Source organism: Colletotrichum scovillei (genome assembly GCF_011075155.1).
Source record: "Colletotrichum scovillei strain TJNH1 chromosome Unknown Contig00002, whole genome shotgun sequence".
NCBI classification, from domain to species: Eukaryota; Fungi; Ascomycota; class Sordariomycetes; order Glomerellales; family Glomerellaceae; genus Colletotrichum; species Colletotrichum scovillei.
Genome location: NW_023336260.1, coordinates 2,630,671 through 2,643,429, shown reverse-complemented (window position 1 = coordinate 2,643,429; position 12,759 = coordinate 2,630,671). Strand labels below are relative to the sequence as shown.

The 12,759-nt window shown below is 53.3% G+C and overlaps 2 protein-coding genes across 2 annotated transcripts; both read left to right on the top strand.

The window, feature by feature from the left end:
- Positions 1-4,514: 4,514 nt before the first annotated feature.
- On the top strand, positions 4,515-9,207 carry HER10_EVM0009481 (uncharacterized protein). The gene is made up of 6 exons (XM_035478967.1): positions 4,515-5,388; positions 5,484-5,629; positions 5,682-5,775; positions 5,848-6,076; positions 6,123-8,455; positions 8,512-9,207. The coding sequence occupies exons 1-6, from the start codon at positions 5,199-5,201 to the stop codon at positions 8,625-8,627; spliced, it is 3,108 nt and encodes a 1,035-aa protein (XP_035337541.1). The 5' UTR covers positions 4,515-5,198; the 3' UTR covers positions 8,628-9,207.
- Positions 9,208-10,405: 1,198 nt separating this feature from the next.
- HER10_EVM0006341 (uncharacterized protein) lies at positions 10,406-12,169 on the top strand (the record flags this gene model as incomplete). Its single annotated transcript, XM_035475928.1, has 9 exons — positions 10,406-10,604; positions 10,702-10,734; positions 10,805-10,895; positions 10,968-11,009; positions 11,072-11,226; positions 11,311-11,348; positions 11,417-11,554; positions 11,632-12,051; positions 12,109-12,169. Exons 1-9 carry the CDS (start codon positions 10,536-10,538, stop codon positions 12,167-12,169), a joined length of 1,047 nt encoding a protein of 348 aa, XP_035337280.1. The 5' UTR covers positions 10,406-10,535.
- Between the last annotated feature and the right edge of the window lie 590 nt (positions 12,170-12,759).

The following is a 12,759-nucleotide window of genomic DNA, read 5'->3' as shown; positions in this document are numbered from 1 at the left end:
CTTGTCATGTCCAGTGTAAAGTTTTCTGTAAGACGAGGTGCCTGCATCTGTCTCCTGCCTCTTGTGAGCCTAGCAGCTGTTATACGCGGCTCCCTGTTGTAGGTGCAAGCCAACAGCGAGCTTGACGACGAAGCGATGCGGTCGATACCGCAAAAAACCGAACGACCGGACCACTACTCGGTGCTAAAATAGTGAAGCAGATCTCACATTCCGGGGTGATCAAAGCGCCACCATTGGAATGCGGCACCTTCGCGTCATCGGCTGCCCGGACCCGGCCTCCGGGTCCCACTTCGAGGTCCTGTCGCCACCCCGAAGCCGGCTCCGATAATGTCTCGGATTACGGTACCGACTCACGAGCTTGCGGGGCTGGGGTGGACGATACGAGTTAAAGCGAACGGAAGCGCAGCGGAAGAATGGAATGCCCCAATTAGCACAAGCTGGCGTGAGACAACGTACACAGCTGAGCAGAGTAAGACGGCGAGCTGAACCTTTTTGCTACAGTTTCTCGAAACTGGTATAGGGCCCTCGCGGCCAAACGTTTGAGATGTACCATGTTTTTCCTACCACAATGCATTCTGAACCGCGTTTCGCCGCGGCGCAATCTATGGTCACATGTTTCTCCTCAGATAGAAGTGGCTTATGTCATCGCGAGGAATTCAAGGTCCTTCCGATGTTGGAGTAAGATTAGGGTTGGTGCAGCCGCGTCGTGCTACCGGAGCTGTATGCCGGCAGATGAAAGGGAGACTTTGCGAAGCAGTAGGTATTTGATATATTTGAGTCAGCAGCTTTCACCACATTTGAGAAATGGTGTCACCAAAAGAAGGTCAAAAATGCCATCTTGGCTCCTGGCGGATCCCATCTCAATGGATGGTGGCCGCAATTGTTCACGTTTGTCAACGACGGCGTCCCTCCCTTTAGTGCCCTTCGGCCTAGAGACATCGTCCGATAATTGAGTTGGCCATATTGGTGGGGTCTGAAGAGACATTTCTGACGTTGATCGATCGGCAACGCACCCAATATTCATCCAGGCAGGCCCAGAGGAGAGTTTCGCATCCAAACCTGGCCACTCAGAGTCCGCGGAGCAAACGTGAGCAGGCAAGCAAGTCCTTGAGCCCCTTGAAGGTGTGTTCATGCGCAGGTACCAGGCTGGCCAGGACAAATCCCCAAGAGGCGGGATGGAATGGGAAGGACGCAGTTGGAGGCTCGAGCGTCGCCGCACTCGCCGACGGGTGGTTTGAGGGAGCCCATCATCATGCCCATGAACGTAACGTGCCATGCTGGCCCGCTTCCGCTTCCGCGTGGTATTATCACAATCGTGTCATAGTGACCTGTCAAGAGCGACTGTGTCCGTACTCTGTATCCATTTCGAGGCTACTTGGCCAAACATCCGAACATGCGGCCACGCGAAGACGATACGAACATTTGGTAGCGAGTGCCATCTGCACAGCATTTACTGAGGTTGCGGAGAGATCGGTGACGCACACGATGCCCAATGCAAGTGATGAGGAGGTTGCTGTTCGTCAGGCTTTGACAGCACCCCTAGACGGATGCCAGCACACGACGATCAAGCGCACGGGTCACAACCAATGACTTGTTCTGGCGGGGTGCTCGGCACGATGGATGGGTGCAAGATCCGGTTCTGTATGGATGAGGTGACGACGAGGATGTGCTGGCACCGGCCAACTCATGCGCGACCAAGTGACCAAACGCAGGATCATCCTCGACCTATTATTGGCATTGACGGCGAGCTGAGGATAGAAGGGAGAAGCAGATTGGGCGGCCCAGAGATAGATTACTCTGAGTTGTGGGCTTTTCTGGACCACCACGGATGGTGTGGCGTCCTTTGCGGACCTTTGTGAGCGGTCGGCCGTGGGCTTTTGAGCCGAGTTGGCGGCGCGGCGGTTTTCTTGTTTGTGAATTTCTTTCTCGAATGTCAGTCGCGATTCTGTTTCTTCTGCGTCAATTGAATTCCACCAACTGAGGCACAATGGTTCCGCATCGTGTCTGGCCGGGGATCTGTGGTGGGGCGGACGGGCGCCGGAACATCAACCAAGCGAACGGCGGGTTCGAGACGCGTCTCGCCGTCTAGGTATCTGTAGTCATACCTTATGTTTTCTAAGGTACCATGAGACACGAACAGATGAGTGCGACACATAGCCGTTGGAGAGATGAGCCGTGGCGGTGGTATCGATGCTAGGAGGCGTGAATACGGGCTGAAATCTACTTCATGTTAGGTATGCCTCGAATGACACCAACGCTTCAACGGTTGATTGAGTGGGCTGGCGGGCACGCGGGGTACATTGGCATCGTGGATGTATATCAAGGGATGAGGTAGAAGATGCAGGTGTGCTTTTGGAATTGTTAGCGCTAGGGGATGTCGGCGGAGACAAGCAATGGATGGCAGAAAGAGAAGAGACGAAAACTGTATCCGTATCCGTACCTAATTACCTACCTTTACGGATACAGCTTTGCAGAGGTGAAGCCTGAAGGATCTACCCGCAGCAGGCGAGGCAGATGGAAGTCGCTCCGAAACGAGACAGGGTCCACCCCCACTGGGTTGCGGCGCCATGTGGAAGGAGCGAGGTAAACCATAAAGCAGCCCCCGGAAAGGGAGGAGCGATGGCAGAAACCACCTCATCATACCATAAGGTACCTTACCTACCTTACCTTGAAGGTGTTGAACATTGCTCCGGGCTCTCCCAATTGTATCTTGTGTACCTCATCTTTCCTTCCCTTTCTTTCCTTTTCTTTCCACAGCAAGGTCAGATACTCTGTACCAGTAACACCATTGGCCTGTATCCCGAAAGCCTTAATATCACCAGCAACCACTACAGTTCAAGCTAAGAATCAATCAATTAAGTACCCTGGCAAGCCTGGCTGCCAAGCTGCTCGAGAGCCCAGCAGTGAGGAAGACACCAAAAAGGTGCGTAGGGCGAACGGAGCTAATGGGTGCTAGGGGGGCTCAATTAAGGTGCGGACGACTGACGGGGTTCCCACGCTTGCCCGGACCAAGCAAAGCAACAAGCAACAAGCAGCAGAGACAACTTGTCTCACCTCATTCATGGACTCAACCAGGCATGGCCGGTGATATCTCGAGAAAGGGTGTATACGAGCAAGGAGACCTAGGGTACCGACTATACATAGTACCTAGGTAGACGACTTGGATCATTGAGATCAACCCTTTGTCTGCTTGACGGGAAAAGCCTTCCGTGACACCAACGAAGCACACTTTTGATAAGGCACGCTTTCCTTCCCTCAACTTGTTTCGTCCGGTCTGTCGATGAAGAAGCCGATACCGACGCCGGGTTTGCTACATTGTCTTTGGCCGTCTGAGGTTTTCCTACTTTGAGCACCAGCAGCGGCAACAGGCATTGCATACTCTGCATTAGCTCTAAAAGCACTGAACCTAGTATCACACATTGCGCGTCGTCTCTGGTTTTGGTCGTCCAGTGTTCCAACTTCCGCGCATCGTCTTGCCTTCGATCCTCGTCACCGAAGCCTTTCCATCTCCTCCACCCAACTTATTATCGCCGGTTCTCTCGGTGCCTCTGAGAGTTGTCCGGGCGCCGCAACGCTTCTACCGTTTGCTCCGAGTGATGCTAATATCGTCGCCTGAGATCTTAGTCCTCAGCCACCAACAGCCTCTCCCCCACCGCGGTGATACGTCCGCCCCGTGGTCACCCATCTACGGTTCAGACTGAATCAGGACTCGGTCGAACTGACAGGGCCTCGGCCACAGTGCCTGAGGCGAGCCCGGCGAGAGAAAGGTCGGCGGCGTTGACCGTCTCCGTAGGCTTTACTGCGTAGAGACTCGATTCTGCTGGCAACATCTTGTTGGTCTGTCTCATTGGCGCCGACTGTGTCCTTTGGCACTAGGACCAGGATCCTCGTTCCAGCGATTTAATTTCATTTCAGGGCCTGTCGTGCCCCTCCCGCCTCTCCCACTCTCCCAACCTAGTCCCATCGGTAAGGCAGGGGAAAAGGGAAAGCTGTGTTGCAGCGGTACGGCGGGCGGCGTGCCTGATTCTGAGGTGCCACTAGCATCACCCGAAAATCCGCCCACGGTCGACAAGTCGAGACTCAAACAACGGGCCAGCGACCTTGCGAACCTACCAGACGCCGCCAAAAGCCATCAAGGACTCTTGGGAGCCATAGAGCCTGCACAGAGTCCCACGGACTGAGGAAGAGCTACACCCCTAACGCGCTGCATGAAGAGCTATTCCCCATTGGGTCGCCTTCTCAGGGTCGTAGTCAGGTACCCGCCTGCGGTGATCGTCACACAAAAGGTACTTGTGCCCACCTTGAAATAACAAGACAGGGGGTCTGGGGGCTACAGATCAAAAACAGAAGAGCAGAAAAAAAAAGAAAGCAAGGCAAGAAGAGGGCGTAGAGTGTGGTGTAAAAAAAAAAAAAAAAAAATCCAAAAGACAAGCACCGGCAGACAGGCCAAGGCTACAGGGGACCCCCCCAAATAATACCATTTCTCTCCTTCTCCAATTAATAGCCCGCCGATTGTTCATTCGCCCCTGAATGCTAGGAAAAAAGCCAAAGAGAAAGAAGTAAGGTGAGAACGGGACCTGCCTTTAACCTGAGTGCCGGCCGGGAGACACACGGGTCACAGTCACCAGAGCTGCTGCCTCTTCTCTTTTCAGTTTCCCTCGTGCCCAAAGCAAAGCTGCAACATCATCACCTATTCTCCTTTCCCGTCCATCCCTTCTTTTCTCCTAACACCATTCTTTCCCTTGCTGGAGACTTCCCTTCGTTTCGTTGAACCCCGCCGTCTTTGTTTCCCGATACCCTCACCCTCAGCAGTTGGTTCCCCCCGCTATCGCAATTTCCTAGTGGAATCTCTTCGCGTGGTGGACCGTTCCAACGACGTATTATTGACATTGGACCAAGAGCAAACGCGCGCGCACCTCTCTCTTTCGACGACACACTCACACTTCCCGCCCCCTATCGCGACCCTTCCGCGACTACCTACCTTACCCCCCCCGGCCAATTCCTTAACCGAACGAGTCCACCCAACATCGATTTCTTGACTTTCCTTGTCTCACTTCCGATTACACGACTTGTAACCTGCCCCTCGTCAAAGAAGGCGCGCCTGCCCATTTATCCAACCGTCGCAACCTCGAATGCCTCGCGCCTTTCCCCGCTCCAAACAGCAATCGCCTTGATTGAGGCGAGAGTCCACCGACAAGATGCCTAGCCTCTTCTCCCGATTGAAGAGCAAGGACGGCTCCAAAAAGGCAAAGAAGGGCGCCAACTTTGACAATGCCGATCAGCTGCCCGCGAAGCCAAAATGGGACGACGCTTTCACGAGAAAGACGGTCGAGCCCGAAGAGATCCAGGACTTGATCAGGCGTTGCACTGACGAGCTGAAAGCAAGAGGTATGTCGTTTGCATCTGCCTCTGAGCTCATGGCGTCGCCTTTCTCTGAACTTCGGCCAATTGCGCCAACTGTGTACTGACATGTCACAACCTAGCCCTCGATCACCCCTTTTTGCTGCTGCCGTTTAGACCTACTTCGGACCCTAGTGCGGTCCGGACCTTCATCCGCCACTTTTTCGATGGAAGCCAACCTCTGCGCGGCGAATTCTTGTCACAAGAGCTTCGCATGACTGAGCCAATGGTTTGTGAATCTTGAACACAGATTTACCACTGATATGCTTACATTTCACTAGGTCATTGCTGGCGTAGTTAAATGGTGCTGGAGTCGCCTTGCAGGTGGTGTTGTAGGCTGGGATGCATACGAGCTGTTCAAAGTCGGCGAGCAAGGTATGTTGCACAAATGGGCCCGGCGCTTCACGTGAGTATTTCATGGGCACCGTGAGCTGACCAGCGCATTAGACTCGAATATGGCGAGAGACTCGTTCAAAACATTCATCCCTTTGAGTGTGGATAATGGAGCTCGCTCATGTATCATTTTCGATTTCTTCGACTTGATGTCTGCAATTGCCGCCCACAGCAAGATGAACGGATTGGGCGGACGGAAACTGTCTCGGACGGCTGCATGGTGGGCGTTCGAACACAAGGACACGGGCAGTGGCTTCGAAGGTGGTTACAAGGCATGGGCAAGGTGAGTAAAATTACCACGAGGGTCGAGCAGCACTAACATGCTTCAGCGCCGCTGATGCTACGAGCCATCTGTTCTTCGCCTACCTGCGATCTTTGGCCCCTCAGAAGCAGACGCAGGGCTCCATCTCGCTGCTGCCAATGTCTCTTCAAAAACTGCTTCAGGAAACCGAGTATCCTCCCCAGAAGCCATCATTGATGCAGTCTTCTACATACAGGGTCGTTATGATCGTGGACACCGTTTCGCCGGGCCCCTTTGCGCTACTCCGTCGAGCCAATCACTTCCAGTACCGTGATGAGGACCAAGCTCTGCGCGAGTTCTCCGAGTACGAGGATCCTGTAAAGGCACTGACGGAAGAATGCCGTCGCGTCCTGAAATCAATCTCCTCCGCCAACCAGTCTCAAGTTTCCAGCTCAAAACACTCGACGAGTTTGCGCGACGCATCCTGGTCACGCTTCGAAGACATTGGCTTCACCAGCGCTCTCGAGGACAACGACGACGACGATGACCAAGAAGCGGCAGCCGCGGCTCGCAAACCCCAGGGCTTGAGAACCACACCTGCGGCTGGCAACATGGGCTTGGGACGGCCGACTACACCTTCCTGGGCCGATTTCCTTTCGTCTGGCTTTGTGGATGACAACCCAAACAACCCGAACATGCTACTGCCGCCCGATAAGCAATTGCCGCCCATCGAGACAGCTCAACGCCAACGGAGCTCCCAATCTCACAACCCACGCCTAGAGTCGGATCGTCTCGAGCCTGGCGAGCTAGCAAGCATTGCCCGCTTCGACCTCGACGAGAGCTTCTGGTGGGTTTGGATGAGCAGTCTTGCACCCGAAGAGACTCCCGAGAGAAAATCTGCGTTTGGCCGCTGCGCCGTGATTGAGACGACCATTAAACGTGGTCGATGGCTCGTCATGGAGGAGATGGTTGCCGGTGCCGCCCCCGAGCCCCAGGAGGGAGCCTACATTGCCGAAAAGAAGGGATTCTTCAGCTGGACAAGACGCAACAAGGGCGTCAACCGCCGTAAATCAACCGGCAAGCATACACTTGAGAAGGGCAATAAAAAGACAGATCCCAATGTCAGCAAATCGAGCATCGGTCCCGATCAACAGGCTCGGATTCAAGCTGCTGCTCAACAGCTTCAGGCCCGTCAGCAGCAGGAGAAGCAACAGCAAATTTTGCAGGCTCGCCGAGGCCGAAATGATGAGTCGGCGAGAGAGAAGACCACTAGCGTATTCACCCTCCAGCCAGAAATCATGCGTCAGGCGTCTCCAGCGATGAAATGGGCGAACAAGTATGATAAGGAAGCGATCCGGGAGGCATACCTAGCGAACAATACTGCTGGGCGTGGTATCGGTGTTTCCACCATGCAAAGGAAGGACAGTCAAGGCCATAACGAATACACAAACGGCAACACCAACGGAGCCGAGCTTCGCCCGGAAGTCCCAGCCAAGTCGCCCTCGCTGCAACCGCAGCCCTCGCCATTGACCCAGAACTCGCCAGGTTTCCCTCGTTCGCCATCCCCGCTTCCCCCTAGCGCGCAAGACGACGAACCTCGCATTCCGTCCGAGAAGGAATCAGAGGCCCCGAGTGGTCTGCACCCGACCGACCGACTCGAGGAGGGCCGCAGCTCTCCGATGCCCCCGCCGAAGGACTCATATGACCAGGCACGGGAGAATATGTTCACCCCTGAACCGGACACCAGCCCCAAGGACAAAAAGTCCAAGAAGCTCCACAAGGAGAAGACCGGTGGAGGTGGACTTCGCAAGCTTTTTGGCCGTAACAAGAACCGGAACTCGAAACTGCCTGAGAATGCCGCCGCAGATTTGAACGGTATGCTCCAGCGCGAGACAGCAACTCCCGAGCCGCCAAAGCTTGCTCCTTCTCCTGTCCCCCAACCCGCTGCTTCAGAGTCCAATCTCCCCACACCAACACCTGCAGAGGCTTACATCACACCAATGGAGACTCCTCAACCCGCCCCAGTTGAGACCCAAGCTCACGAGCCGCAGTACGAGCCGTCCGTTGATGAATCCCTTTCTCGCGTCGATACCGACGATGCCAACGAGGCTCGGCACGAATTCTCGCGGTTTGACCAGGGCCCTCTGCAAGAGCAGCCCGCATTTGTCCCTGACGACGACTCCGAAGATGCTGTTCCGCCCCCTATCGCGAGACGTGCGAAGACCCCCGAACCTCCTGCGGACAACTCGTCCGCTCCGGTGTCTCCCGAGGATGGCCCTAGATCGCCGCCCGCAGTCGACCGATGGGCCCAGATCCGCAAGAACGCTGCGGAGCGCGCAGCTCAACGCCAAAGCGAAGAACAGAGCCGCGGCGGATACAGCAAGACTACCGACGATGGCGACGACACAAGCGGGGAAGAGAGTAAGCCTTACCATGAAACTAGAAACCTTTGGCGTCCAAGATCTGACCATGTATAGCAATCGAATCCCGCGTAGCGCGTATCAAGGCGCGTGTTGCTGAACTGACTGGCAACATGGAGAACTCCCAAGGTCCTCCTTTGACGGGTGCCCGAACCCCTCCCGTCCGCCGTTAAAGATTGATGGACGACATTTGAGCCTCGCGATTTGAAATTCAGATTCTCTGCGTATGTTTTGAATGATTGCAGCATCCAGCATCATTACGACTAAAAAAGCGCCAACTTTTTTTCCGGTCTCTAATTCTTCGAGATGCAAACGTCTCCGATTTTCAGATCCCTGGCCGGATCTAAACCCCCTTTTTCTGTCATTAGTCCCTAATACCTTTCTGCCGTCCCTTTTCGTTGCGGGTTGTTACAGAATAAGATGATACCACTAGAATAGCAAGCCGATTACGCACAATATCAATGGCAGATTTGATCCTTGAGTATAAGAATTATTGTAAACTGTATAACCCAGTGAGAAAAGAAGGGAGTTCCATATTGTTTGTAATTGTTCTAAAGCCCAGCCAACGTGTAGCTAGTTGCCTCGATCTTTTTCTAGAGCCTGGCACTCGAAACCCACATACGTACTACAGCCATCACGCATGTCGTCATCTCTCCCCCAGCAAATCTCGAACTACCCTCTAATCACCGTCGGTCATGATTCGACATATTAGTCACTCATCTCATCATCAGCATCAAACTGTTCATCCGTCTCCGCCTCGTCATCCTTACAGTTGAACGAGCCGCACTTCATCCAACGGGCCGCCACCGGGTCGATTGTGAGGCCCTCGCAGTCTTCATAAGGCGTCCAGACGAAGGTGTCTTTGATCTTGATGAGGACGTGCGAGTAGGGGACGTGGCCGGCGTACAGGACTTGTTTGCAGTAGGTGAGGGAGACTACTTTGAGGCGGTCGCAAAGGTTGCAGATGAATTGTTGAATGTTGCACATTTTTGATGGGCGGAGGTGGTTTAGTTGTTGGGGTCCTCTCGGCGCTTTTCGTTGTAGTCTGAGTTCTTTTGAAGTTGTGTGTTGGGTGTAGTGAGATATTGAAGGTTAAGGTGGGTAGTGGGTGATATCTTGTCTTCGATCCAGTGACAGGAATGAAATGGCTTGCGCATCATGTTCGCTAGAGACTTTGATACCAGCTTTATAACTATGGTGATATCGGTAACGAAGGGTCCGGATCATGCCTAATGACTATAGAGACTTCTAGATATCACCGTTGTTGTCGGTGACAAGTTGCGACTAGAGATTGTCAACGACAAAGGGGTATGCTGAAGGCTAATGTTTCGATTTGAACTGTCTAGGGAAAACGAAAGCTTTTAGGATGGACTTCGAGACATGACGTGTAGGATTTCTTGCGACAGTCGGCCTCTTCTTGTTGTCAATGGATTTCAGGCCTTAGCACTTGCACGGGGTTCCCTCTGTGTACGTCTCTGATTTTCTTCTATTAGAAAAAGTTGAGCGAGCTTTGATTGATCTATTTCCGGTTCGAGTAGAGATTCAATGTCTCTGGAGCACTTCCGCAGGCGAAAGTAACTCCTAAATAGCATGAACATCGAGCAAAAATTCCAGTACGTCCCGTCTATTCGAATGCAAGCCCACGCCAGTGACAAGTAGGTTCCCTTGACCCATTTCACAGAAGGAGCCAATCATCGACGATTCCGGTTGAGGATGTCTACAACTGCTACTTTACCACGCGTACCTCGGAGATGGGCTGCGTTCTGGTTTCCTAATGCGTTCACAGACCCATGCGGTTGGAAGCACAAACATTCTCCACCGGCAGCACCTTGCCACCAACGTGCATAATTGTCTCCCAACCGAGAAAGAGAGGGGCAAACAACTTATCATCTTTCGTTTTTTCATCGGAAAGAGACAGAGGAGGGGGGGGGGGGAGGAGGAGGGGTGATAAACGGGGACCGCTGCCACTCTCTCGGGTTCGTCATCCCCTTCGTCCTTGTATGTTATTTTCCCCTCATCGGACTCATTCACAGAGTTGAGAGATATATATTCGCCAATCTTATATTCAACTAGTCGCAGTCATGTCTACCACCGATCAAGAGCCGCAACCTGCTGCCAACAATGGTCCTGTCATTATCGCTGATGATTTTGTGAGTTGATCGCTTATAGCCGGGTTCTGATTTCCTCTCTGCTTTTATCACTCATCTTCCATGAAACCGCAAATATCCTGATAATGTGTTATTCTAGAGCGCTGACGACAGCTCATCGGACCGGGCGACTGTAAGTTTCCCCGCGTAACGCGACAATGCCATAGACTTTGAATGTCTATACTAAGTCATCGGCTTCTCAGAGCGTTGCATCTTCAAGCACGAGCTTGGCAAGCTCAATCCTCAACCACCGTATCGAGAACGGCAGAACCTACCACCGATACAAAGACGGTCGTGAGTATCCGATCCACCTCATAACCTGGGGAGCCCTTCTTTGCGTCCACATCGTCCGCTAACATGGCATAGAATATAGCTACCCGAACGATGAGAAGGAAGCCGATAGGCTGGGTAAGTCGTGATGGGAAACACGTCTCAACGTACTCCTGACATGGGTAACTAATGAATCACAGATCTGCAGCACAACGTCTTCCTCCTGACCCTCGACTACAGGCTCGGCCTCGCACCCATCGCCCAGCCCGAGGCCAAGGTAGGCCGCGTGCTCGACGTGGGTACCGGCACCGGACTCTGGTGCGTTGAATTCGGTGACGAACATCCCGACGCCGAGGTATATTTCCGCTCTTGCCACTTTGACTCAGTCTTTGGCTGTAAAGATGTCCGTGGGGTTTTGCTAATTTGCTGCTTTGTTTAGGTTGTTGGTATCGATCTGTCTCCCGCGCAGACTCAGTTGTAGGAACTGTCTTTACTTCTCTTCTCAGACAAGCGGTAGTCAGTCGTACTCATGTTCTCTCTTATAGCGTCCCGCCCAACGTCAAGTTCGAGGTTGATGACCTCGAGGAACCCTGGACATACCACACCAAATTCGACTACATCCACACCCGCGCAATGACCTCAAGCATCTCCGACTGGAAGAGATTCTTCAAACAATCATACGAGTAAAGCAGCATCTCATAGTTCCCCCTTGTCTAACCCGGACCACGGAAAACTAATCAAAATACCCCCACACCGACAGCTTCCTCGAACCAGGCGGCTACCTCGAGCTCCAAGAAGGCCACATGCGCCCCGAGTGCGACGACGGCACCCTCAAGCCCGACAGCCCCCTCATCGAATGGGTCGACCGTCTCGAGGAGGCCTGCAACATCTTTGGCCGCCCCTTTGTCGACTGCCCCGGCCTCAAGCCCCTCCTCGAAGAGGTCGGCTTCGAGGACGTCGTCGTCACGAAGTACAAGTGGCCGCTCAACGCGTGGCCCAAGGACCCACACTACCGCGAGCTCGGTATCTGGACGCTCGAGAATATGCTCGAGGGGCTCGAGGCGTGGAGCATGGCGCCGTTTACGCGGGCGCTCGAGTGGACGAAGGAGGAGGTGAATGTGTTCTTGATTGGGGTGAGGAATGAGTTGAAGAACAAGAACATGCATGGATACATTCCTGTGTAAGTTCGATGTCCGGCTTCCGCTTGTGCTTGACATTGCTAATAGAAACTTTCCAGGTACATCATTCACGCGAGAAAGCCGCTCAAGGAGACCGAGGAGAACGAAGAAGCATCTTGAGAGTGACGGGGCAGTCTAGTTCTAAAGTAGTCTTGAAGGGGGCTCTGGGGTAGGGGTTTATTCATCTTATAGTAGTTAATTGGTGATACACATGTTGGATACTATAATGAGACACGAGTTCCACGTAGCACGTGAAGTAAACCCGCACCCGATGTCTTTACACCGAGGCTTGTCAGTGTAATGATCCCGGCGAGTCAAGCTGGAAGTTGCGACCTCCTTCCAAGCCCCGTCCAGCGTTCAGTCGTTGCTTTCATAGGACGGAGGGAGGAGGAGGAAGTTTCAGCCCTAGATATGGGTAGAAAGCGATGTGGCATGAGAATTTCAGGAAACGTAGACAATAGCTGCGGTATGTTCTCGATTTGATGCCATGCAAAGAGGAGAGAAACAATAACAGGCGGACTATGAAAAGAGCATTCTCACTGGCTACTCCGAAGCTTGCAACAATCCATGGCACCTTTGCAGCCCCCTCGTCTAGTGTGGACATTTATGGACGGCTTTGAACTGATTACCGGCACGACAGCGGAAATCATGGGAAACATACACGGCTGCCTAGACGGCGGCATTAAGTCAATTATGGTCATACATATCAC